This window comes from Entelurus aequoreus, linkage group LG02 (assembly GCF_033978785.1).
Source record: "Entelurus aequoreus isolate RoL-2023_Sb linkage group LG02, RoL_Eaeq_v1.1, whole genome shotgun sequence".
NCBI classification, from domain to species: domain Eukaryota; kingdom Metazoa; phylum Chordata; class Actinopteri; order Syngnathiformes; family Syngnathidae; genus Entelurus; species Entelurus aequoreus.
The window spans coordinates 67,613,869-67,641,426 of NC_084732.1; the positions used below are offsets into that span (position 1 = coordinate 67,613,869).

Sequence of the window (27,558 nt, forward strand, 5' to 3'; positions counted from 1 at the left end):
ACCTGACGGCTGAACCACCCAGCTGCGACACCACTACCAAGACTCCTCCATGAGCTCATACCACAGCCTGAAACAACAGGAATGGCTGACATCCAACTGCTCTAACGGTGAAAACCCTGACTGACTGAGATGCTTCCGTGTGTTCTGCCACCCGACTCGCCATATGTTATGATTTTTTATATATGTTGGAACTCAAGGTGTGGCTGCTCATGTTGACCTATCTTTGCAACAGCTAGCATGGTATAAGATGGACACAATAGTGTCCCACATTGTTCCCTTGCTCTCTGTCTCGCCTACAAAACCAAAGAACTTAGGTCCAATGATAAGACACGGCGTAGCTGCCAAACATTACACCGACACCCAAATACCACATTTTCAATTGTTTAGGTTTAGCCCATGGTTATGTTAAACTCATAACTATGGGCTGCACTTTAGACACCTGTAGGCTACGAGGAGCTAGCAGCTACACAACAACTGAGCTAAAACGACACATTACACATTTAAGCATATCAAAGAATTATAGTTGCTCATTACATACACATAGTCGTCAAGACAGAAGTCTGATAGAAAGTATTCAGTAACAAACGTGTCTGCATCATTCAACTTTCTACAACATGAGCTTGACTTAATGAATTATTGGGGCCACCAGGTGTGGTAAAATTTCAAAATACTATTACTAAAGCATCCGCCATAAGGGTAGTATTTTTCTAGTATTGGTGACAATATAAATATAAGCATATTTTGTTACTTTCACCATATTGAATAAGTTACATAAAAGTTAGGGTTCAGATGAGTTTGAGTTAATTGTGATATTGCTAAGGGGTCCCCTACCCTAACAACACCCCCCAGTGGACCATAGAGGCTGAAGAGACAATCATTGACCTCAAACATGACCTGCCCTCCGCTACTTGACTATTAGCTGACCTTCTTCTTAGATGTTTCTGAAAGTGATAGTATGACTAAACACAGTCCTTTTTTTCAGAAACAGAAGGGGGTGAGTGAGGGTGGATACAGACTCCTTGGAACAAAATCGACAATCATCCCACTCTGACACATTCCATAGTTTTAACGTTTTTCCCGTGGGTAAGAAGTTATAACTAATTTTAATTTGAAAATAACGATTTTACACATCGATAGTAGTTTAGTAGATCAAATTTAGAATATGGAGGAGGTGAGGGTGAACCATGTATAGTCTTTGATGTCACTGATATGATCAATACGGTACAAGGGAAAAGGTACGTACTGACTTGTGTTGACAATCACAGTGGTTGGCCGGAAGCAACAACAACCTCAAAAGAGGATGCAATATCAGTAATTAAATGACTTGTGAATGACCTAGTACCCCGACATGGTTTCCCCAAAAAGATTTGGTCAGACAACGGCAACCATTTAAAAAAAATACTCACTTAGCCTTGGTCGAAAAGGCTTTCGGACTAGAACACAGGTTTGGGGTACCATCGTCAGTCCCAAGGCAAGGTTGAAAGGATGGACCAGAACATCAAAAACTAATTGGCTAAAATCTGTGCACAGACCAAATTTAATTGGATTGACATGTTGCAATTAGCGTTAATGATCATTCGAAGGTCCGTGAATAAAACTGTTTTACTGCCCTTAGAGTTTTTCACCCTATGAGCTGCATACAGGTCAGCCATTCACAGGACCAGCAGCCCCCCATGGAAGGAGGACTCAGCGTAAAACCAAAATGGTATTTTACACAAAAAATTGCAGAATTTGTGTGCCAGTTCTTCTGTACAGATTCCCTTCCGCCCGCTGAGAGGGTCAAGATCAAGGTCATCAACCCGCAAGTGGACGGAGCTCAGGTGGACTGGTCCCTTCAAGGTCGTGGAACGGACGTCCCACGCCCTTCGACTGGCTGGTGGAGGGGACACCTGGTACCACCTCTACCTCTGCACTACAGCTGAAGAACCTGACAGATCACCAGGGGATGTCATTGCTGACAGATCACCAGGGGATGTCATTGCTGACATCGCCACAACATCTGCCCCTCAGCCCAGGAGACGAGAGACATTTTCTACCTACATTACTCTTTTCAACTTCTATATTGTATATCCTTGTGTGAGACCAATCCAGTATGCTAAATGTTTCTTAGTTTTTCTTGCTTGTTTTCAGCATAACTATATGTGTCGTTACATTAAGTGAAAAGTTTGATGTTTATCCCCGTTTTGTTACCTAAATTACTCTAATATTGATAGACGAAAGGCAGGATGTTACACCCGACTAGTATTCGACTGATACAGACGCTAAAGGAATTATTAAAATTAATGTCCTTGAGAGGGCGTTAACTACCTCTACACCCTCTGTAGCACCTAAAGTACCACCCCACCTCGGTGGTGTTTCAAAGGCTCACATCTGTGCGTGCTAATGACATCACCACCGAAGGCCTGGTAACTTTGACCTTTGACCTTAGGAGCAGGTGCAGACAACCTGTGGCTCACGTGGATGCCAAAACCTGGGTGACTGTGTTGCTTCTTCCGCTGGACGTCCCTTTTCCCACACTTACCCCACCCCTTTTAAGTTGACTGACATGTGTACCCTTCTGTTGACAATGCCACCCGACTTCTTCCCTTTGTGGCCCAAAAGCTGAATTACACGCTTTTTCAAATTACAGGACCCTCTTCGTCCCCCAACAAATTGGGTGACATTAACCGTTACTGGTACACCACACTGATAGACGGCTCAAGGATAGGCCCTTGGGCACGAGCTGACTTATTCTGGTGTTGTGAGGAGCACAGATTGTACATTAGAATCCCGATGTCAGCCGTTGGGCTTTGTGCTATGGTTAGACTGGTGACCCCAGTCACCAAATTAACACCCCTTGGAACTCCTGTTTCAGCGGCCTCTCTAACTCCCCGCCGCCATTGAGACTAACCAACCTGACTCGTGACACAGTTGAGGGACTTGCTGAACAACCTCCCTCGAGACCATCCAGAACGGCACAGCCCCTTGTGCTAAGTGTCACTAAAGGGGGTCTAGCAAAGTGGTAACTTTAAGACTTTAATGTGGGGCGTGCTTTATAAGTTTTGTACAAGTAATAAAGATCTTATTAGAAGATCTTAAAGGGGGACTTGTTGGAAGCAGATCAGAATCATATGCATATTTAAGTGTTACTTCTTTCTAAACTCCTATAGTCATATAAAGAATAGCTAGTATTCTTCCTTCTTTAGTGTCTCATAGTAAGGTGTTGGCCTTCTAGATTGGAATGTGTCAGAGTAGAGATAACTCGGAGTACTCTAAACAAAGCGAGTGGGGGCGAGGGACAGAGGGAAGATCACGGGACTTCCGGGGGTTTGAGGGGAGACCGATCTGGGGAACGCTGGTGTGCTGGATTGGTCTCAGTTTGTCCTCTAAGCTTGGAGAATAAACCACAAAATACCAATTACTGCCTGTTGATTGAATATAAACATCAGCGTATTGCCATAAAAAGAATCTGGGAGAGACTAGCAATTTGAATTCCCCATTGGAGGAATGCTGGTCAACGCAACAATGCGCCCCGGGCTGATGTAACAGTTGGTTGGGGGGCGCATAATAAATGAAAATAACATAACATAATATAACATACAATCAAAATAATAATATGATACATAAAAATGGGTTCGGATCATGGGATGTCATGAGTTTGTGAAGCCCTTTGAGGCACATGTGACTAAGGGTTATAGAAATACAATTGAATTGATGATGGATTGATTGATATTTAAAATGGTACAATAATTTGACAATGAGCTCTGAGAATGAGCTTCTGCTACCATTTAGTGTCTGGGTAAGTGTGGTATAAAATGAGTAAAACATCAATACAGTATTAGCTTTTTAATTTCTGTTGAAATCCTGTGATTTTTGAGGTAAAGGTTATAAAATTAATAAAATCACAAGTTGATTCAATGTTGTTGAAAAAAAATTAAAAATAAGGTTTTTCAGAAAGTTGCTTCAGGCATTTTAGGCTGCAACAATCACACAAAAATAGCCCGCAAAATCCTTGAGGGACTGATGGGCGTGTAAACTGCTGGCAACACAAGTAATTACACCCCAAAGTAAAAATGGGGTAAATTTTTTAGTACAAATAGGACCTGCTGCTCTGCTCTTTGTAATGTAGCCTGACCTGGTGAAGTCCTGAGCAGTCAAGTTTCTGTAGGTGCCAGTAATGGTTTGTGCCACAAACTCCTGTTTCAAGAAACTCAGGTCGTTTTGTTGCAAGACATCCAGTCCATTCAACAACTGGGGACAAAAGATCAAAGAACACAATTATCACGATCATTTTCATTGAACAATGATACAAAAATTTTTTTTTTATCAGACTTAGTGCACATGTGACGAAAAGCCCGGGCCTGTAACTTGTTTTTTAACATAGTTCTAAATGTCCTCTTCTTAATTTATTCATCACAAGCAAACAATGGTTGTCCAGTCTGTGACAGGTCTTCCGTGAGACAAATCGAAGTGACAGTGTCCTGTTTCCCAGCCTGGTGTTGCAGATCAAGAGGATAGTTACCTGAGCAGGTGATAGATGCTGGAAGTTGTGGAAGGGCAGGTAAGTGATCACATTTCCAGTGTCCCTGATGAGTGACTCATGACTTGCCGTGATGTTGGAGGGTAACAGAACCTTGCTGTACCACAGTCCGAAGGCACGCCGCTGGTCCGCAGACATTCGGCCCAAGTTTCTGTTTATGGTTTCCCTCCTGGAGAACATTACAAAACACATAATTGTTTACAGTACAGTTTTATACGTTATGAAATATTATTTAAAACTTTGAACGAAAATTTTGCCTTCATTATAAGAAATTATTGGAAGACTATTTTAATATTGGAATCCTTTTATACCATATATAAATATATGGTATAAATATTTCGGGGGCCACATTGAGAGAAGAACATGTATCTGGGGGGACAGTGAGTATGTGTGTATAAATTATATATACACATTTAGTTGTAAAAATGCTGTACAGTATGTGTGTTTGGGTCCCTTTTTTTCAGGAACACTAATACCAAAAGTCACAATGTCCGTTATGACAGACCACCTGGAAAAAAACGGAATGGAATTTTACAGTTTTTTACTGAATGGGACACCCAAAATGTACATTAACAACCTCTAGAGGCCTTACTGGCCACATGCGTGGACAGCACCTTTTAGCTCTTATTTCCAAAATTGTGTACACTACTGAATTGGGGTCTTATGCCGACATATGGACACTTACACTGCTATCTGGTGGTGTCAGAAGACTATAACATACAATGGAATTTGGAAAAAAAAAGTGTAAAAATAAAAATTAGCATGTGACTACACATGAAGTACACGTTTGTGTACTTATGGACTAAGTACATCATATCAAAAGATGATTTTTAATTTTTATTCTAATTAGGGTCCAATAAGCCCAAATAGCTAAGAGAAATTAAAAAAAAAAGCATGTAAAAAAACAGCTTGGGCCTTAAGAGGTTAAAATAAAGAAAGTGGGATTTACAATATTAACTATGAACAATAAAACACTGAATATTAACAACGTATGAACATCGCTCCTCTTTTACTTCTCAGAGCAGCTCATCGATAGACATATTTTACAATCAAGCAAAACACAACAAAAATGGAACAAACAGCAAAATATGAATGCAATGTGTAATAAACACCTACAATATGATATATTATAATTTTTATGCAGAACTTTGTTGTAAAAATCTGCTTCCGCATCTGTTTCTGACACACGCGTTTTTGGGCTCGCTGCTCTGAAACAAACTTTTGACAGACTTTTGACAAACACTTTGCTTTGTTCCTTGTCTGAGCTGCTGTGACGTAGATTACCGAAATAACAGCAGATTACAACCATTGAAATACTTTCTATAGTTCAAGACTTACGGTCATTTAAAAACCGCACTGCACATCATATTGGGGCCTCAGTTTTGATGTTAAAGGTCTAAAAAAATTATGGAGAACGTCCGGCCGACCGGCCGGATTGAAAATCTTAATGCGCCGCATGCCCAGGTATTTTGCCCACGTCTGTTTTAAACTGTATTTTTTATGTAATCATTAGAGCGCAGACCTCTGCCAGGCCCTACAGTATCTCCCAATAGTAAAAATGTCCAGAATCCAGGGGGAGCCGGATCAGCCCCAAAATGTAATCAATAGTTTCTTATTCCATTTCTGGCATTTCCTAAATGGTAGATCTTAGTCCGCTCATAACATTTTAAATCATCTATAGTGAAATGAAAAAAAAGGAGTGAACCCTCTTGTCAGTAATCCACTGTCTTTTTGTCTGTGAGTGGAGGCGGGGCCACTGGAATTCACACACAGTAGTCGAAGCGCGTACCGTAAACGTAAAGTTAAGTCATGGAAATTATCCGGATCAACCCCAAAATGTAATGACTTGTTCCTTATCCCATTTCGGACATTTCGTGAAAGGTAGATGAAAATCCGTCCATGACTTTCTGAGTAATCTACAGCTGAACAAAACAAATCAAGTGAACACTCTTGTCTGTCTCCGCTAGCAGTCGGACAGAAAACCGTAAAGGTAAAGTAGCACAGTGGTAGAAATTATTTCAACCAGGCGTAAAATCTAATCACAGTTGTTTCGTATTTGATTTCTTGAAAGTTTCATGGAAATCCGCTCATGACTTTCTTAGTTTTTTAGCTAGTTGTCTAGGTAGTTAACTATCTAAATAGCTTGCTAGTTGACAAAAAAACAACCCCAATGATTACATGGGGTAATCATTGTAATTAGTACCAACCAATGTATGTTATCAGTGTACAAACGCTCACATGTCGTTATCATTATCATATTAGCACAAGCATGTCGGCTTCTGTTTGGGGCTTAGCTGCACAGATGGCCTCTCATACACGTCAAGGTTGCTTTGCAGGGAAGGCAAAGAGTGGATGTCAGCTGGACTGGCCACCTCCAAAAGTGGAGTCAGGTCCGAGAAGAGACTTCCGTCTTTCGCCAGGTGGTTCTGGAAGAGCACGGCCGTCAGGGTTGACAGGTACTTATCTGGCAACTAACAAAACACAATCCAGGCAACTCCAGTCAGTGAGTAAGCAGGACTTCGAACAAAGTACTGAAGTGTTCAGAAAAGATGAATTATGGAAATAAATGGGAAAATAGTGACAAACCATGCCTTGTGTGATTGTTCACCTTCAGTGTATCCTTGTTTCTGGCATAATATTGAAGAATCATCCTGACAGTGGTGATGTGAGCTGCACTAAACACAGACTTCAGGCTGCTCAATGGTATTTTAAAGTACTCCTACAACCACAAATGTGTCAAAACCTCCTTGTAACACTTGGACTTCATTAATGCATGTATTATTTGAATTATCGTTATGTACCTTAATGATGAGGGATTCATTACTGCTTGCATCCAGTGCTGTTTGCATCAAGCTGGTTAGTGCTGTCTGCAAAGGTAAAATATATTGGTAAGTATCAGTTCATAGCAATATTTGAACGAAAACTGAATGATGTGTCAGTCAGTATGTTTCCATGCACATAGTCACATTTCCCTAAATAATGTATCCATGTTCACACATCTTTGGTTACAAGTACTCTCTCCAAATAGACCATTGGCCGAATCAGGGACAAATCCAGGATTTGTCATCCAGGATTTGTTTCTCTGCTGGGCCTAAGGGGGGCTTGACCGATTTGTGGGGTCGCTAAAAAAATAATAGATTTTCATGTCTTCAGTTCTCATTTTTTCAATGAAATCAGTTAGGACCTGCTCAGTGGCCCTGTGGTTAGAGTGTCCGCCCTGAGATCGGTAGGTCGTGAGTTCAAACCCCGGCCGAGTCATACCAAAGACGATAGAAATGGGACCCATTACCTCCCTGCTTGGCTCAGCATCAAGTGTTGGAATTGGGTGTTGAATCCCCAAATGATTCCCGAGCGCTCACTGCTCCCCTCACCTCCCAGAGGGTGGAACAAGGGGATGGGTCAAACGCAGAGAGTAATTTCACCACACCTAATGTGTGTGTGACTATCAGTGGTACTTTAACCTAACTTAAACTTTATGATACACAGCACAAGCATGTTTGATATGAAAGTAGTTTCAACTGAATTTGACCAAAGAATATTAAACAAAATAGTTAAGCCTAACACAAGCAATGATGGTAAAATTGTTTCACATGCAAAGACAGACAATACATCCTAAATGCGACAACAGGTGTATTTATCCATGTGCATTATGAATGAAAACAGACAACTATGCGCTGTTTCGGATCACAACATAATAACTTAATAAATGATTCATAGTGAAAATAGTATTAAGCCTATAGGCTACAAAGTGCCGCATCATTGCCGCAAAGACAAGTGCAACAGCTCAATTTGCTCTGGAAGGGCGGGCCAAAAAAGTTTGCATTCGAGCTGTGATTGGAGCTGGACATTTGATAGGCGTTTGGAAAGATGTACCAGGTTGGGTAATTGGCCACAGAAAAATGGACTCAGCCCTGTGATAGGCTTAGCAAAGATAGACTTGTGAAGACGATTGGCTGCCACAAAGCTGTCCCGTTTTGTGGGCTGTCTTGTGGTGGAATTTGTGGTGGAATTTCTACAACATAAGAAAAATCCACTGACGTCACCAGTTAGACATCACAGATGGGGCGAATTCCAAACGACTCTTTTGGAAGAAGTTTGTAGGAAGGCAAGATTATTTTATGAATATCTACACCATGCCTCCTCGGTTTGATTTGATATTTTCGGGACTTGTGTAGATCCCAAATACATAAAAGCATGTACCGATAGGTCAGAACGGTTGGTTTTTCATGATAAGGACCTAAAATGATTGGGGGTTGGGGTGCTAAACAGATTTCTGACAGGGTTATAGCTGTTATGATCCACTGCCCGGATCATAGTTTGTTTATGTTTTCAGTCACGTGTGTTTTCAGCACCTTGATTTTGTTTGTTTCTGTTGCCATGACTGCAGATTGCGCTCAGCTACCTCTGGTTAGTGTTCGAGACACTCACCTGTTGTCCGGGCACTAATCAGAGGGCTATTTAGTCTTTGCCCTGGCCTCACTCGGTCTGGCTTCCTAATTTGCTTGACACAACAGTTGACGACTATTTCTATTCCTGCTAGTTTACACGCTAGGCTATTTTTCTTGCTAGCTCCCACGCTAGCCCCTTTCTTTTTGTCTTAAGTGCTATGAGCACGGTTTTTGTTTGTTCCCGTATGATTTGTTTCTCAAATAAATCATTTTCCTACCTGCACACTGTGTCCGAAGCCGTCTGCATTCCTGGTAGAACAACCTCGCACCACGATGCGACCAAGTCGTTACAGTTGGAAGCCAGCAGAATACAATTCTCCCGCAACGGAAATCGAGGAGATGGACGAAGGTACGTGGGAGGTGTTGCGCACAATGGAGGCGGAGACTCATCGCTATTCCCCCTCAGAGCGCCAGGACCTGTTATGAGGTCCTAACGGAAAGTTGGTCCCTATCAACTCCGTATGGCCCGAGGACATCGCCACACCTCCGCAGTACCGGACGCGTCAGCGGAGACGGAAGCCGCCCAGAGGGCGTCACTTCGCTGCCTGGACGCGTCACTCCCTCAGACTCCTCCTCCGGTACACAGCACGCTTCATGCAACCCAAGCTTCCCCTCCTCAGATGTTTGGCAACCCAATCGACCACTTCGCCAAACATTTCTCCGACTGGGCTGTCAGTCACCTGGACAGCGGCAACAATGACGTCATTCCGTTGGCGCCCCCTGAGGAGGTAACTCTGCCCACTTCTGATGACATCATTGATCAAGATTTTTTTTTCCATCTTCTGCTTCTTTTTGTCAGCCGCCTTCTAAGGACTTTAATTCCAAGATAAAACATTACCAAGACATTTTTTTGCAGACCCACTAACATGGGTTGTCATTGTCATCCAGGACTTTTTCTCCACCTCTTATGACTTTGGTTACGCCCCCAGTGACTATTGCTCCGCCCACAGCACATATTATTTTCCCCCTGTGCTCCCACCCAGTCTCAAGTGGGGGGTAAGAATAGACATTTTGGACAATTTAGAGGGGAGGATTCTGCCCTCCTCCTGACCTCCCTCCACCCACCCCTGAAGACGGTTCCAAACCGCAAGGAGCGCGTCTGGTATCCGCGTCTTGGGGGGGGGGGGGGGGGGGGGGCTAGTACTGGGTGCTTTGCTAGTGGGAGGGCACAGCTGCGCCCAGCTAAGCCGCAACCTCCGGCCCGACCGCCGTCACCGGTCTTTCGGCCCGCTAAGCAGCAACCTACGGCCCGACCGCCGCCACTGGTTTTTCGGCCTGCAAAGCCGCAACCGCCGGCCCGGCCACCGCCACCAGTCCTTCGGCGTGCAAAGCCGCAACCCCCGGCCCGGCCACCGCCACCAGTCCTTCGCCGTGTAAAGCCGCAAACCCCGGCTCGGCCACTGCCACCAGTCCTTCGGCGTGCTAACCTCCTGCCCGGCCGCCACCACCGGTTTTTTGGCCTGCTAAGCCGCAACCGCCAGCTAGGCCACCTCCAGCTGCACCTCGGCTAGCATCTGCTCCAGTTCCTGCTCCTCAGCTAGCATCTGCTCCAGTTCCTGCTCCTCGGCTAGCATCTGCGCCAGTTCCTGCTCCTCGGCTGACACCTGTTCCTGCTCCTCGGCTGACACCTGTTCCTGCACCTCGGCTGACATGCCAAGCTTCGCCTCCTGTACCTGCACCACGCCAAGCTTTGCCTCCTGTACCTGCACCACGCCAAGCTTCACAGCCTGTTTCGCACCAGCACCAAGACTGGTTTCCACACCAGCACCGACTCCAAGACTGGTTTCCACACCAGCACTGACTCCAAGACTGGTTTCCACACCAGCACCGACTCCAAGACTGGTTTCCACACCAGCACCGACTCCAAGACTGGTTCCCACACCAGCACCGGCTTCAAGACTGGTTCCCACACCAGCACCGGCTCCAAGACTGGTTCCCACACCAGCACCGGCTCAAAGACTGGTTCCCACACCAGCACCGGCTCCAAGACCGTTTCCCACACCAGCACCGGCTCCAAGACCGGTTCCCACACCAGCACCGGCTCCAAGACCGGTTCCCACACCAGCACCGGCTCCAAGACCGGTTCCCACACCAGCACCGGCTCCAAGACCAGCTCCTGTCCCTGCTCTGAGGCTAGCACAAGTCGCGGCTCCAAAGCTAGCACCAGAACCTGCACCAGCTGCCGCGTCCACGACAACGTCTCCTGTTTCCACGACGACGACGTCTCGTGCTCCTGCTTCCACGGCGACGACGTCTCCGGCCTTATCTCCGGCCTTATCTCCGGCGGGCCTTCCCCAGGTGCCGCCACCTTCCTCCTCTACGGCGTCGTCGACTCTGCGACCTCGAGCTGTCCGGCTGCGAAAGCGGAAATCAGGGGCCTGCATGCGGCTCTCTCGGAGGTCAGTGAATGGGCGCCAGTGGCGCAAACAGCAACGACACCCAAGACGTTGTCGTAGAACTTTTCGGCTGCTGAACTTCTGGCGCCACTCATGCCCACCTTCTCGGCGGCCACAAATGTGGCCTTTCCGTGGTCGCCCGCCTCGCCTGCGGCAGCGGCGTTCCATTCGCCGCCGCCACTTGACTCTTCCCCGGTGAATTCGGGGACACGTGGCCTGGCGACCCACCACCATGTCCTCCCTCCGCCCTCCCTTGACTCTTGAACTATTTCTTGTTTTTTGGGGTTCCAGTTTTTTTGTTTCAAGGGACATCTGGAATCTGTCCTTTAAGGGGGGTTACTGTTACGATCCGCTGCCTGGATCATAGTTTGTTTACGTTTTCAGTCACGTGTGTTTTCAGCATCTTGATTTTGTTTGTTTCTGTTGCCATGACTGCAGATTGCGCTCAGCTGCCTCTGGTTAGTGTTCGAGACGCTCACCTGTTGTCCGGGCACTAATCAGAGGGCTATTTAGTCTTTGCCCTGGCCTCACTCGGTCTGGCTTCCTAATTTGCTTGATGCAACAGTTGACGACTATTTCTATTCCTGCTAGTTTACACGCTAGGCTATTTTTCTTGCTAGCTCCCACGCTAGCACCTTTGTTTTTGTCTTAAGTGCTATGAGCACGGTTTTTGTTTGTTCCCGTATGATTTGTTTCTCAAATAAATAATTTTCCTACCTGCACGCTGTGTCCGAAGCCGTCTGCATTCCTGGTAGAACAACCTCGCACCACGATGAAACCCAGTCGTTACAATAGCACCCCTATCTCCGGTGAAGCACCAACTCTGGGCCAAATTATGTGTGGCTCCCATACGCTACGGGGCTACTGTGGTCATTTCAGTTTGTTTGGGATGGTAGGTCGAGCAAGAAGTCACGAGCAGAAGCTTTTGGGTGTAACGGATAACAATAAATTTGATGCTCTTTTGTGTTGTCGGTACTGTTTTAGTATGTGTATAAATTACATCTGCATTGGTTTTTGGGGTTATGGTGATCCTCAGAGGCATATACATGCTAGGATTATGCAACAATATGCTGTGATTCATTAACAGCCTTATTCACCAGTTATTTTGACTTAGGGAAACCTCACACTATTTGTAAGGAACATCGGTGGCTAAAATATGTCATTCCTTTCCAGAATTCTATTGTTTCTAGGATCGAACCGAGAGTCAATGCTACTGTCAAGAGAGTTGTACCAACCCAGTCCACTTCTGCAACAACAGTAATGTGTACGCACACAACAAAAGGGAATGTTGGGGCGCAGGGATTCAACTAAATAAAAACAGCATACAGTGGAACCCGTTTATGACGACGCCCCTCAGACTGGCTGACTCACCTTGACATAAGTGGCTGTCGACATAACCGAAATTGAAACTGACAATTAAACAATTGGAAATCTTTCTTTGGCTGTCCCTTACTTTTTAGTAATAGGAAAAACACGGTGTACTAGGACTTGATGAGTTGGTTGACACAGACAAGTTCCACTGTATCTAGGTATGATATGTAACAATGTCAGTCTTACCCCAAAACATTGTAGCAAAACCTTCTTTTGGTCGAAGTTGTTCTCCCTCTCAAGATAACCAACTACAGACTCCAGTACACTAATCCGTACATTCTTGGTGACATGCAGTGATGTGTTCTGGATCTCTTCTATCGCTAGCAATACTACAACAGCTGTGTTAACTGCTTGTTCCAAGACTGTAGCCAGAGATGGTGTCATCAGATGCCTGACCCTAGACCTCAGACCGTCTGCCCAGCAGCGCATCATTATGAGCGTGACCATGTCCTGGCTAGCATCGGGTTGGCAGGCTATGGTGAAGTCCACAGAACAAGTCCAGTTGAAATGTCTCATCAATTGTTTGGCAAGGCAAAAGTTACCTTCAGTGGTTTTATTACCAGTGGTGGTGTAGTTGGTATAGGTGGCACATATTGTGCTCACCCATATGCTAGAGGGCTCATGCGCTAACAGGAAGAGAAGACCAGGGTTCGAGCAGATTGAAGAAACAAAATTGGACTGATCGTGCTCCCAGCAGAGGGTCAATATCGCTGCATCCGGAAGGTTTATAGTCCAGGTGGAATACTGGCACTGCTCTGCAGGGTTGAATCCAGTCTCTTCTCCTCCATCCTCACCTTCCTCATCAGGAGTTACTCCCAAATTTGATTGGTTGGCACAGTACTTTATTAACCAAGTGTTGTCCAGGTTAGCCATCAGGTTCTGAAGGACTGTTTTGTTTGAGCAGACTTTGGAGGTGAAGTTTAGTGGGTCTTTCTCAGCACAGAGAGCCAACTCGGTCATATCGACAATGATGGGATGTGTCCATTCAGAATACTTGCATATCTGAAGTTTAAAAAAAAAGAAAAAAGATTAACAACATGTGACAACCAATTGTAGTTGTCAAATAACATTTTGATACAGACCATGTGATCCCGATCAAATACCCACCTTTGGTAGAACCTCAATTTCCTTGTCTACACAAACTGATGTCAGCCATTTGTTTTGGGGGTTTTGCAAAAGCTTTTCAAGCAAAGATGTCTTGCAGCAGACATTCTTCTGAAAAGCAACCTGATTATGTTGCCAACAGAATCCGACTACTGAATCGTCCACCTGCCGATCCTCCCACAAGTGGTAGTTGCACCAGTCCGAAATACGTAAAGGTTCTGGAGTCACAGTGGGTAGGATGGTCAAAGCAGTGCTGCAGTGATCCCCAAGCCAGGCATTGTCCTGATTATGTACCAGGCTCTCTAGAAAAGTTATGTTAGTGCAAACTTTCTCAGCAAAACCTGAGGGATCATTGCGAATGCACTGTGCCAAAATATCTGTTGTGATCTGCATTACATCTTGCCACTCTGAGTAGACACAAGACTGAGAAACAAGTGGATCCGGGCCAGGAAATGGTAGTGGTAGTGGTGCACTTGTGCAGTTGGGCATGAACCTCACATTCTCGGGGTTGGAAAATAATAACATGAACAAGCCAGTGTGCACGCAGATGAGTCTTGTGAGCCTTTCACTGTCCAGGCTAATACAGAACTCTAGTAAGTGTGAATCTACTGGGACTGTTGGCTGATCGATCCAATGTCCATAAGTGCAGAACTGATCCACCAGATAGCTGTAGTTTTCTGAGGAATTTGCACAGTATCCATACAGCCAACTGTTCTTCTGGTCTGACAGCAACTTTCTCATCAGTAAAGCATTATTACACACATGCCTCACAAACTCTTTCTGTTCGTTGTCGCTGCAAAGAGAGACAAGGACAACATCCACCACCTGGTTTTCTAACCAGCTGTTGTAGTTACAAGCAAGTTGTTGGAGGTTAGGGGCTTCTCTGGCTTTTCGGTGGGGTGCAAAGCTCCTTGCAGGAAAGAGTTGCGTATCGCCAACATTGCAGTCTGATGACTTGCTAAGGAGTGGGGACACCAGTGCTTGAATGACATAGCACATATTACTCCACACTGCCTGTACCTGCTGGGCATTGAGGGTTCTGAGTGCCTGACACAAGTTGAGCACTGATGTGGACATTCCTGCTCTTGAACTATAGAGGATTTCAGCACAGAGTGTGTCATTAAACACAGACAGATTTTGGCGATCACATCGGAAGAGCGTGTCGTGGTTAGTCTCAGTGTCAGACTCGAGGACACTGCGTTGGAAGGAAGGAGGATTCTGACACTCTGGACTCTGGTCGGCGTATGTGCACCCAGTTTGTTCTGGAGTCAAGAGGGTTTCCAGAAGAATGTCAATAATTGAGTTGGCGAAGGACCAGCTCACGTTGTGTTTCATTCCCCTAAAAAGACACATTCAACAATGTTGCTCAATAATGGAATAATATGTACAAAATATTTCAGTGAACAATATTCTGAGAAATCTTTGACAAAGATCTGCACACATGTTGTGCCTGGATAATGCTTCTGCATAGTCACTACGTATAGTCCAATGGCATTGAATTGAATTAATTAACTCATATTATATTCTACATACGGTGAATGTTTATATTCATCTTGGAGAAAGCAAACCACCAAGTTTAATTAAATAGTGGTATTTCAGTTTGAGCACATAAATAGATAAGGCCCCTTAGTTTGATATTCGCAGGTGGATTGGATCACTTTTCGTAGGAAAAGAGGTTCTAATTGGGACTACTGAATGCAAAAGTGATAACCATATCCTTGAGAAAAGACTACCTGTCTAGGTCAATGCCAACATTTGAGTTATTACTTAAAGCAGTTGTTTTCCAGACACTTACACACAAACATCTCCTTTTAAGGTCAGGATGTGCTCCCCTGATTTAGCACACACACCCAGAGACTCAAAGGAGGAATATAAAAACTGATGGTTTGGCTTCTCCAGCTCGGAGTGCCTCATTTTCTTGACCTGACCTCCTCCGTGGAGCTGCAGTCGTTTAATGGCGCTTGCTTGTAATAAAGCATCTTTTGGTTCAGTAAAGCGTCTCCGACATCTCTTTTGATCCAGCCACACTGCCGTGTCACCCATCTGTCCGGACGAGGATATCAAGACCAGAAATACACTTCAGCATCTTAATCATTTTATAGCTCTTTGTCTGAGTAGAGCGTGACATGCAATTGTCTAATGAAAAACAAGGGGCGGTAGTTTCCGAAGTGAGCAACTTGAACACTCGTCGATTGTTTAGTTTGTTAGCATCCTTGGTTGTGCGTTTGCGGCTATCAAAGAGAGACAGAGTGTTATTGGAGCTATAACTAATCAATGTGTTGCACCAGTCACTTGTATTGCGAATGTAGAGCCGAAATCAGAGAAGGTGCATGCAAAAGGTGAGCTGCATACCCTCTGAACGAGTTAAGAGTTTTTTGATGTAATAGTTTTTTATCGGCCATTGTTGTGCTTTAAATTGCAAGCAAACATTTGATTTACAAGCATCCTCGCCATTAGTTGCCATAGCAAATGTTACTGAACCCTGTAAGATCCACCAAAAACATCTGGTTTTACTGGCTAGCATTAGCTCATAGGTAAAGATTGGTGTATCTTTGTTTCCCAACCATGAGAAAGAAGCAGGTAAGTGTGAAGGACAGTGCTGAGAAGAAGTGGATGATATTCATTAAATCCCCCCAAAAAAGCCATTCGAGCATAGTACTGCTCGTGTGCACCGTACTTAGGTAGAATGAGTCCAACACCAGCCAAGAATGTTATAATATTATATGAATGGCGGACATTTATCCAAGAAAATATGGAAAAGCTGCGGATGGTGTGTTCGATGGAGAAGCAGCAGAAAATAACGTACAAGTCTGCTCTCCAAGGTAAATGCTGTACATTATTTCATAAAATGATTGTAGTTGTTTGTAGGACATACCATTGTATTGTTTTATACCATATTTATTATCTAAAAGTTTGTTTTTATTTTTAAAAGGCACTTTACGTGTTAGAACTTAACTATTTAGCAGTGGTGTGCCGTCAGGGCCAGCAAGGCCTTTTTTGCTGGCCTAACATAACCAGAAATCACGATCATAATTAAAGATTTTAAAAAAATGTCATTTACTTTCCCTAAATTTCTAAAAGTATTCATATTCTCTTCATGTCATATTTTGCTCCTTCCAGTGCTGTTGTTTTTAGTTTTTAATTTGTATCCAATCAGAATTCAGCTAGCATATGTTGCCATGCTGTACGAAATCTGCCCGAGGCCTTCAGAATCAACAATGCGGGTGTCTGTGCACTGTAAGTGATAGGGTACATACAGTTGATAGACAGTTGCGATAGCCAATCAGATCACAAGTTGTTGTCAGTAGCCTATCTAACTAGCCTGATGTTAACGAGACTGTGATTGGATACTCACTTGTCATTCCAAAGTGAGTATCCATTCATAAGTTTCAATTTAGCAGGAAGCGGGAAGTGTTGCGCCGTAGCCAGGACGGGATAGCAGAGAAGGAGAACAAAACGTTGATTAGGTGGCAGATATATATTTGCAAGGCCATTTTTAAGAAGGATATTTAAAGAGAAACTTCATCTTGTGAGACAATGTCAGCCAACCCTGGAAGCTAGATCAGCTGTTCTGGCGGTGAAATGGGGAAATGCCCGCCATTTCCACTTGAATCAGCCGACTTACCACTCACTGGCTTATACGGCGTCAAATATGTCCTACTAATTGTGAGTTCAAATATTTGATTTTTTCACATTTAATATGTTTTTTGCTAATTTAATTGTGACAGTACCACATAAGATATGTTGTAATTGCTGATGCATTTTAATTGATTTTTAAATGCACCAGGAAATAACCCGTTTTGTACACTGTTGATGTGATTCAATGCTCAGTAGGGCGTACATGTGTTCCTGTATAGTATTTCTCCAGCAATGGTCATGTGGTGACATAAATGATGGTATTTTGAGAGGTAATCATTGAAGTTGGACATCACTGAAGGCCTAGGTGGGAAACGCACGGCCTGCCACTGCTATTTAGGGTAGGGCCAAGCACTGATTACACTCATTTTAATAGGAACGGTTGTGTTTTAAGTCAAGATCTCCGTCACAGAACCAACTTAGCTCTTAAATTGAGGTACTACTGTACACAAATCTGACCAATCACAGCCTTTAACCTCTAAAGGCCTTAGTGGCCACATGCGTGGACAGCACCCTTCAGCTCTTATTTCCAAAATTGTGTACACTATTGAATTGGGGTCTTATGCCAACATATGGACACTTATTCTGCTAGCTGGTGGTGTCAGAAGAGTATAACATACAATGGAATTTGGAAAAAAAAGTGTAAAAATAAAAATTTGCATGTCATTACACATGAAGTACACGTTTGTGTACATATGGACTAAGTACATCATATTAAAATATGATTTTTAGTTTTTATTCTAATTAGGGTCCAATAAGCCCAAATAGCAAAGAGAAATAAAAAAAAGCATGTAAAGAAACAGCTTGGGCCTTAAGAGGTTAAGGTCCGCATGTTGGAGAGGAATGTCGAGCTACAGGAGCATAAATCAGGCTTGTTGTTTTTGCAAAAGGCAATATGTTACATTGAATTTCAGGAGATTGTTGACGTTCTTACCACATTATGAGCTGCTTGAGATCTCCTAAAATGGGGGGCAAGAAAAGATGATCAAAAACATAGGAGTGAAAATATTGCCGACTGACATAACGCTACCTTGCTCACAGCTTTCTCTCTCGATAAGTGACGGGATTTTTATCCCAAACTGCAAAGCTATTTGGACATAGTCCGTGGGCACTTGGATCAACGAGGCCGCCATGTTGAATACGTAGGTGACAGCTGCGTCTGCCACAGCACTCACTGTTGTCACCAAAGTCCCAAAGAGAGGCAACTTTGTCAGAATGGTTAAAAATGTCTGCGGAAAGCCACTCTTTGTTGAAGTTGCTGGTTCCTCCGCCCCGAGGTAGGCGTTCCCCAGACCGCTATGCTGCGTATGGCCTCCATCACTCAGTGGGGTGCAAGTGTGGGATCTCAGGGACGACAGGAAGAACAGCAGTGGTTTTCCCAACTCGAGACTAACGGTCTTGGTCATTTCTGCTTCCGCTCCGCAGTCCTTCCGCTCAGATAGAATGCAGACGAAGGTTCGGGGAAGCTCCTCGATAAACCCTTCTCTGAGTAACGGTTTGAAGACGGCGAAGAAGTCGGTCAAAACATGGTGATGTGCATTCACACCCATGGAGGAAGGGTCAATACTGCGAGTATGTTTTCTGTTTTCAGCAGACAAGGAGGGAATGTCATTTACAGCTGATTGGATGTCTGATTTTAAACTGTCAGTCTTTCTTTGGATTAGTTTAGGTTGTGAGCTCACGTGACTCAAAATCCCTGTGGACAGAAAAGGAAGCATTCATATAATGTACATTTACATTGATAAATAATAATGAATTATTGCTGATATATATATTTTTTTTTTTCACAAAACCCAAAACCAGTGAAGTTGGCACGTTGTGTAAATCGTAAATAAAAACAGAATACAATGATTTGCAAATCCTTTTCAATTTATGTTCAATTGAATAGACTGCAAAGACAAGATATTTAATTGTAATTTTTTTGCAAATAATCATTAACTTATAATTTAATGGCAGCAACACATTGCAAAAAAGTTGGCACAGGGGCATTTTTACCACTGTGTTACATGGCCTTTCCTTTTAACAACACTCAGTAAACGTTTGGGAACTGAGGAGACAAATTTTTGAAGCTTTTCAGGTGGAATTATTTCCCATTCTTGCTTGATGTACAGCTTAAGTTGTTCAACAGTCCGGGGTCTCCATTGTGGTATTTTAAAGGCCTACTGAAACCCACTACTACCGACCACGCAGTCTGATAGTCTATATATCAATGATGAAATCTTAACATTGCAACACATGCCAATACGGCCGAGTTAACTTATAAAGGGCAATTTTAAATTTCCCGGGAAACTTCCGCTTGAAAACATCTCGGTATGATGACGTATGCGCGTGACGTCACGACGGCAACGGAAGTATTCGGACCCAACGTGTCACCATACAAACTGCTCTGTTTTCATCGAACAATTCCACAGTATTCTGGACATCTGTGTTGGTGAATCTGTTGCAATTTGTTTAATGGACAATGGAGACTGCAAATAAGAAAGTTGTAGGTGCGATCGGTGTATTAGCGGCGGACTACAGCAACACCAACACCAGGAGGTTGTGTTGTGTTTGAGCTGGATAGCAGACGCACTACCGTGAGTACAGCTTTGGCTTCCAAACATTTGATCGCTTGCCCGTACGTGTGTGTCGCTATGTGCATGTCACGTACATAACTTTGGGGAAATATATGTTTCTTGCCGACTCTGATGGCGGCCGGGGTGTCGTCGAAAGCTACAACGCCCGCCGCCGCTCCGTAGCTAAGTTAGCTTCAATGGCTCATTAGCAAAATCATTGTTAAACTTCGCCAAGCTGGAAATTATTAACCGTGTATTTACATGTTCATGGTTTAATAGTATTGTTGATCTTCTGTCTATCCTTCCAGTCAGGGTTTTTTTTTATTGTGTTTCTATCTGCATTTGAGCCTGATGCTATCACGTTAGCTCCGTAGCTAAAGAGCGTCGCCGATGTATTGTCGTGGAGATAAAAGTCACTATGAATGTCCATTTCGCGTTCTCGACTCTCATTTTCAAGAGGATATAGTATCCGAGGTGGTTTAAAATACAAATCCGTGATCCACAATAGAAAAAGGAGAGAGTGTGGAATCCAATGAGACCTTGTACCTAAGTTACAGTCAGAGTGAAAAAAGATACACCCTGCACTGCCTCTCTAGTTCTTCACTCTAACGTTCCTCATGCACGAATCTTTCATCCTCACTCAAATTAATGGGGTAATCGTCACTTTCTCGGTCCGAATCTCTCTCGCTGCATTGTAAACAATGGGGAATTGTGAGGAATCCTTCCTCCTGTGACGTCACGCTACTTCCGGTATAGGCAAGGCTTTTTTTTATCAGCGACCAAAAGTTGCGAACTTTATCGTTGTTGTTCTATACTAAATCCTTTCAGCAAAAATATGGCAATATCGCGAAATGATCAAGTATGACACATAGAATGGATCTGCTATCCCAGTTTAAATAAAAAAAAATTCATTTCAGTAGGCCTTTAAGCTTCATAATGCGCCACACATTTTCAATGGGAGACAGGCCTGGACTACAGGCAGGCCAGTCTAGTACCCGCACTCTTTTACTATGAAGCCACACTGTTGTAACACGTGCAGAATGTGGCTTGGCATTGTCTTGCTGAAATAAGCAGGGGCGTCCATGAAAAAGACGTTGCTTGGATGGCAACATATGTTGCTCCAAAACCTGTATGTACCTTTCAGCATTAATGGCGCCTTCACAGATGTGTAAGTTACCCATGTCTTGGGCACTAATACACCCCCATACCATCACAGATGCTAGCTTTTGAACTTTGCGCACATGACAATTCGGGTGGTTCTTTTCCTCTTTGACGACGTCCGCAGTTTCCAAAAACAATTTGAAATGTAGACTCGTCAGACCACAGAACACTTTTCCACTTTGCATCATCAGTCCGTCTTAGATAAGCTTGGGCCGAGCAAAGTTGCCGGCGTTTCTGTGTGTTGTTGATAAATGGCTTTCGGTTTGCACAGTAGAGTTTTAACTTGCACTTACAGATGTAGCTACGAGCTGTAGTTACTGACAGTGGTTTTCTGAAGTGTTCCTGAGCCTATGTGGTGATATCCTTTACACACTGATGTAGGTTTTTGGTGCATTACCGCCTGAGGGATCGAAGGTCACGGGCATTCAATGTGCAGTGATTTCTCCAGATTCTCTGAACTTTTTGATGATATTACGGACCGTAGATGGTGAAATCCCTAAATTCCTTGCAACAGCTGGTTGAGAAATGTTGTTCTTAAACTGTTGGACAATTTGCTCACGCATTTGTTCACAAAGTGGTGACTCTTGCCCCATCCTTGATTATGAATGATTGAGCATTTCATGGAAGCTGCTTTTATACCCAAGCATGGCACCCACCTGTTCCCAATTAGCCTGTTCACCGGTGGGATGTTCCACATAAGTGTTTGATGAGCATTCCTCAACTTTCTCAATCTTTTTTTCCAGTTGTGCTAGCTTTTTTGAAACATGTTGCAGGCATCAAATTCCAAATGAGCTAATATTTGCAAAAAATAACAAAATTTACCAGTTCGAACATTAAATATCTTGTTTTTGCAGTGTATTCAATATAATATAAGTTTAAAAGGATTTGCAAATCATTGTATTTTGTGTTTATTTACGATTTACACAACGTTCCAACTTCACTGGTTTGGGGTTTTGTACAATATGCTTATTATTGTGGCTTAGGTTTGCAGCGGTGTTCAAGTCTGTTTCATACTGAGAATTGTTTTTTATAATTTTGCTTAGCTACTAGAGTCAAAATCTTAGAAATAACTTGACCGCTGCAAATTATGACAACAGAAACATTCAGTGAATAATACATTCAATGCACACACAAAATGAATAATTGATTTTAACTTCTTGTCAAATAAATTTAAAAAAAAAATACACTTAGTGTCCAACAATTATTTAGCGAGTTAATCTAATTTGAAAGTTTTTTTAGTACACTATTATAATTTTTGGCAATCTTGCAGGTACATTTATATTTTGTAAAATATACTAAAATACTTTGAACATAGATGGTTTTTGTCAGGCAATGAATTTGAAATAAAATGCAAAGATTATTTAATTTCAGGAGTTTATTTTGACCAGTTAAAAACATTAGGTTTGAAATACTGAAATGTTTGGACATTTTTCACATTTTATGAGATGCTGAATTTGCGGTTTTAATCATCCCTAAGCTCGTGGTTCTCAAACTTTTTTTTAACCACTGGCATGCCAAGTACCACCATAATGACCAACATTGAACTACAGTAGCATAATAGACCTACACATTCATTAAAAACAAGGCAGAGGTTTTATTTTACAACTATTTTTGGGCACTGTTACATTACACACAGTTTGAACAGTAACACTGTTCGAATATTTATTTAAGTGATTCTTCAGCGTACCTCTAAATGGAGCCTGCGTACAACAGTTTGAGAATCCTTAAGCTAATTATAAAGTCAGAATTAAAACAACTAAAATCAATCTACCTTTCAAAGATATTGTCATTTATTAATTGTGCGAAACCATAAAGCAGAGGGTGACCAAACTCTCTCGTGAAGATGTCCTTGTGGAGTAAAAGATGCTTGGGGGCCATTTTGCAGGGTGGTACCTGTACCACTGGTGGTACGTGGGGCCCTATCTAGTGGTACGCCAAAGAATTACTTGATTAAAGTACAGTGATTTATTTTCCTTTATTCAAACAAAAGTGTTACTGTTCATAGAGTGGCCATAAATATGAAATATACTCAAATTTTAAAAAGCTGCATTGTTTTTAATGAATACTTAGGCCTACTACGCTACTGTATTTTAATGTTGGTTATTATGGTGGTATTTGGAGAAACAGGTTTTTTCTGAGGTGGTACTTAGTAAAAAAAAAAAATGTTGAGAAACGCTGTGCTAAGCTATCAGAACAAAACTATCTTGGTTTTGCGTTATAGGTAACAGAGCAAATTAATGTAATAAGATATATCATTATCAACCCTCAGGGAATATTACATTTAATTATCTTCACAGGAAAAAAGTTTTTGAGGTGCATAAAAACATTTTTGATTATTTTTTTAGCTCTATTTTTTAATACATTTCAGTCCTAATATCCAACATATTATGTTTGTATTTTTTCCTTGTATTATACTAATTGACAACTGTGACATAATTTGATTAGAAGGCCTTTAAACTGTAAAATTAAGGCTGTTGAAAATAACGAGTTAATAAATGTGATTAATCACAAAAAAATGTTGCAATAATCTTGTATATGCGCAGATTAATCATGCAATTTATTTTGACCGTACATGCCCCTTTACCTTAACCGTGGATTGTTTAAAATAAATAACAAAGCTATAGGTTATTATATAACCATGTCATACATACGTCAGTGAAAATATGACTGCTGTGCTCGCTGGCAAATTTAGTTTGTTTTGAACAAATAAACGACGTAACATATTTTTATTAAATGTTCCTGGCTGACATTCTGGCAATAAAATTGCATTTGTGTCAAAATATTGAGTTGGTTTTTTTTAAGGTTAATTTAAATAATGCAAGTGAGTATTGTGATTAATCACCATTTAAATTTAAAAGTGTGATTAATCGGATTAGAATGTTAAACGTTTGACAGGAATAGTTCAAATGTTTTTTATATTATATTGTATAGTCAACAGAAAAATTGGCCAAAAATACATCTATAATTTACTGAAAAGACTAGAAAGTAATTTATTGATGTATTCCTGGCAGAATGAGACAAAAGTAGATTGTACTTACCTAACAGGATGTATGCGCAGACAGCCCTCATTGTTTGAAATTAATCAATGACAAGAACAACTTTTTTTTTTTTTAAAGGAAAGGATGTGTCTACTTTGCAGTGTGAAATGTTCATTTGTGGTAGAAGGTCCAGGTTCGAACATCTCCTGATCTGGACTGACCTGGTAACTCCACACCTGCTCCAAGAGCTGTGTAATTAACACAGCCTCAACTTGTTGGGTGTGGAAAGCAGACGGAATTTGGCAAATACGACTTGTGAATTATTGACGAGCCATCTCGATGAAGACCTAGCGCCTGAAATCCGAATCCTGCCAGAAGACACCAGACTGGCTGCCAGCAGGATTGACGTGATATCGACCTTCGACCTGAAGAACATGACCGTATCAGGATAATGATGAGTGGGTTGATACAAATAACAGCTCCTATTGTCGGATCGATACTGAAAATGCTTAAGTTTTCTCCTGTTGATTTTCACAAATGTCCGTGTTTTTGGTCTTGTGTTTGTGTATATGGTTAAGTTGTTTTTGTTAATAATAATGTTATTGAATGGGAACCAATTGGTAGTTATTTTGTTCAAGTCATGTAAGTATGGGGTGCCGAGTGCAAAAGTTTAGTCACACTTTTGTAGCAGATATTTCTGATTTAACTCACTTTTCTCACATCTGTGAAGTTAATTATATTTATATAGCGCTTTTCTCTAAATACTCAAAGCGCTTTACATAGTGAAACCCATTGTTTACATCAGGGGTCCCCAAACTACGGCCGGCGGGAAGTCTCCAGTTTGTATTTTTTATTTGTCCAACTGCTTCTATGTTAGCTACCTCTCTTTGTTTATAATGTATATGTTATGCTGCCCTTTGTTTGCTGCAGCGGTCACATACACTGTAATATTGTACATCAGTGGTGTCCAACTCATTTTAGCTCATGGGCCGCATGGATGAAAATTAGAGATGTCCGATATTATTGGCCGACAAATGCTTTAAAATGTAATATCGGAAATGATCTATCAGTTTCAAAAAGTAAAATGTATGACTTTTTAAAACACCGCTGTACGGAGCGGTACACGGACGTAGGGAGAAGTACAGAGCGCCAATAAACCTTAAAGGCACTGCCTTTGCGTGCCGGCCCAGTCACATAATATCTACGGCTTTTCACACACACAAGTGAATGCAAGGCATACTTGGTCAACAATCATACAGGTCACACTGAAGGTGGCCGTATAAACAACATTAACACTGTTACAAATATGTGCCACACTGTGAACCCACACCAAACAATAATGACAAACACATTTCGGGAGAAGATCCACACCGTAACACAACATAAACACATCAAAACAAATACCCAGAACCCCTTGCAGCACTAACTCTTCCGGGACGCTACAATATACAGCCCCCACTACCCACCCCCATGTAAAAAAAATAATGCACTTTGTGACTTCAACAATAAATGTAGCAGTGCCATGTTGGCATTTTTTTCCATAACTGGAGTTGATTTATTTTGGAAAACATTGTTACATTGTTTAATGCATCCAGCGGGGCATCACAACAAAATTAGGCATAATAATGTGTTAATTCCACAACTGTATATATCGGTATCGGTTGATATCGGAATCGATAATTAAGAGTTGGACAATATCGGAATATTGGATATCTGCAAAAAAGCCATCGTCGGACATCTCTAATGAAAATATGTGCACACGCGTGCTGGGCTATTAAAATCATGGCATTAAAAGTAAAAAATAAAGACAACTTCAGATTGTTTTCTTTGTCTTATTTTGGCCAAAAATAGAACAAACACATTCTGAAAATATGACAATAAAAGTATAGAAAAAAAATACCCGGCAGCGGTAGTTTAAATGAGGGGCCTCCAAACTACGGCCTGCCAGCGTCCAAAATCCTGCCCGCGGGAAGTCTCAAGTTTTAGTTTTTTTTAAATCATTTGTCCTTTCTTATCTATTTTCTACCACTTGTTACTCTCTGGGTCTCCTAGCCGCTTAGGCAAATCATATTATCTAAAAATGCATTTTCCCCATCAATAACGTGACAGCATCGCGCTGCAGTGTTGGGCTATCGGTGGCAAGTGCGCACTCTTTTAGTCAATTAGTGTGTGAGGAATATTTATATATATATATATATATATATATATATATATATATAAATCAATCAATGTTTATTTATATAGCCCTAAATCACAAGTGTCTCAAAGGGCTGCACAAACCACAATGACATCCACGGTACAGAGCCCACATAAGGGCAAGGAAAAACTCACATAGTCATTCTCCTCACTCACGTCGATGAGAATGACTATGAGAAACCTTGGAGAGGACCGCATATGTGGGTGACCCGCCCCCCTCTAGGGGAGACCGGATGCAATGGATGTCGAGTGGGTCTGACATAATATTGTGAATGTCCAGTCCATAGTGGATCTAACATAATAGTGAGAGTCCAGTCCATAGTGGGGCCAGCAGGAAACCATCCCGAGCGGAGACGGGTCAGCAGCGCAGAGATGTCCCCAACCGATGCACAGGCAAGCGGTCCACCCCGGGTCCCGACTCTGGACAACCAGCACTTCATCCATGGCCACCGAACCTGTGTCCCCCCCCTCCACAAGGGAGAGGGGGGCAGAGGAGAAAAGAAAAGAAACGGCAGATCAACTAGTCTAAAAAGGGGGTCTATTTAAAGGCTAGAGTATACAAATGAGTTTTAAGATGGGACTTAAATGCTTCTACTGAGGTAGCATCTCTAACTGTTACCGGGAGGGCATTCCAGAGTACTGGAGCCCGAATAGAAAACGCTCTGTAGCCCGCAGACTTTTTTTTGGCTCTGGGAATCACTAATAAGCCGGAGTGTATATATATATATATATATATATACAGGTAAAAGCCAGTAAATTAGAATATTTTGAAAAACTTGATTTATTTCAGTAATTGCATTCAAAAGGTGTAACTTGTACATTATATTTATTCATTGCACACAGACTGATGCATTCAAATGTTTATTTCATTTAATTTTGATGATTTGAAGTGGCAACAAATGAAAATCCAAAATTCCGTGTGTCACAAAATTAGAATATTACTTAAGGCTAATACAAAAAAGGGATTTTTAGAAATGTTGGCCAACTGAAAAGTATGAAAATGAAAAATATGAGCATGTACAATACTCAATACTTGGTTGGAGCTCCTTTTGCCTCAATTACTGCGTTAATGCGGCGTGGCATGGAGTTGATGAGTTTCTGGCACTGCTCAGGTGTTATGAGAGCCCAGGTTGCTCTGATAGTGGCCTTCAACTCTTCTGCGTTTTTGGGTCTGGCATTCTGCATCTTCCTTTT

At 42.3% G+C, this 27,558-nt stretch overlaps 1 protein-coding gene across 1 annotated transcript in view; it reads right to left on the reverse strand.

Annotated features, from left to right (window-relative positions):
• Positions 1 to 24,373, reverse strand: part of strc1 (stereocilin 1) — a 67,172-nt gene extending 42,799 nt beyond the window's left edge. The window contains exons 1-10 of the mRNA XM_062036397.1: positions 24,229 to 24,373; positions 18,505 to 19,170; positions 18,409 to 18,433; positions 13,842 to 15,177; positions 12,921 to 13,736; positions 7,321 to 7,386; positions 7,128 to 7,238; positions 6,836 to 6,990; positions 4,502 to 4,688; positions 4,115 to 4,230 (exon numbers count right to left, since the gene is read on the reverse strand). Of these exons, the coding sequence (XP_061892381.1) occupies positions 4,115 to 4,230; positions 4,502 to 4,688; positions 6,836 to 6,990; positions 7,128 to 7,238; positions 7,321 to 7,386; positions 12,921 to 13,736; positions 13,842 to 15,177; positions 18,409 to 18,433; positions 18,505 to 19,170; positions 24,229 to 24,259 (3,509 nt within the window). The 5' untranslated portion in view covers positions 24,260 to 24,373. The remainder of the gene's footprint in view (positions 1 to 4,114; positions 4,231 to 4,501; positions 4,689 to 6,835; positions 6,991 to 7,127; positions 7,239 to 7,320; positions 7,387 to 12,920; positions 13,737 to 13,841; positions 15,178 to 18,408; positions 18,434 to 18,504; positions 19,171 to 24,228) is intronic.
• Between the last annotated feature and the right edge of the window lie 3,185 nt (positions 24,374 to 27,558).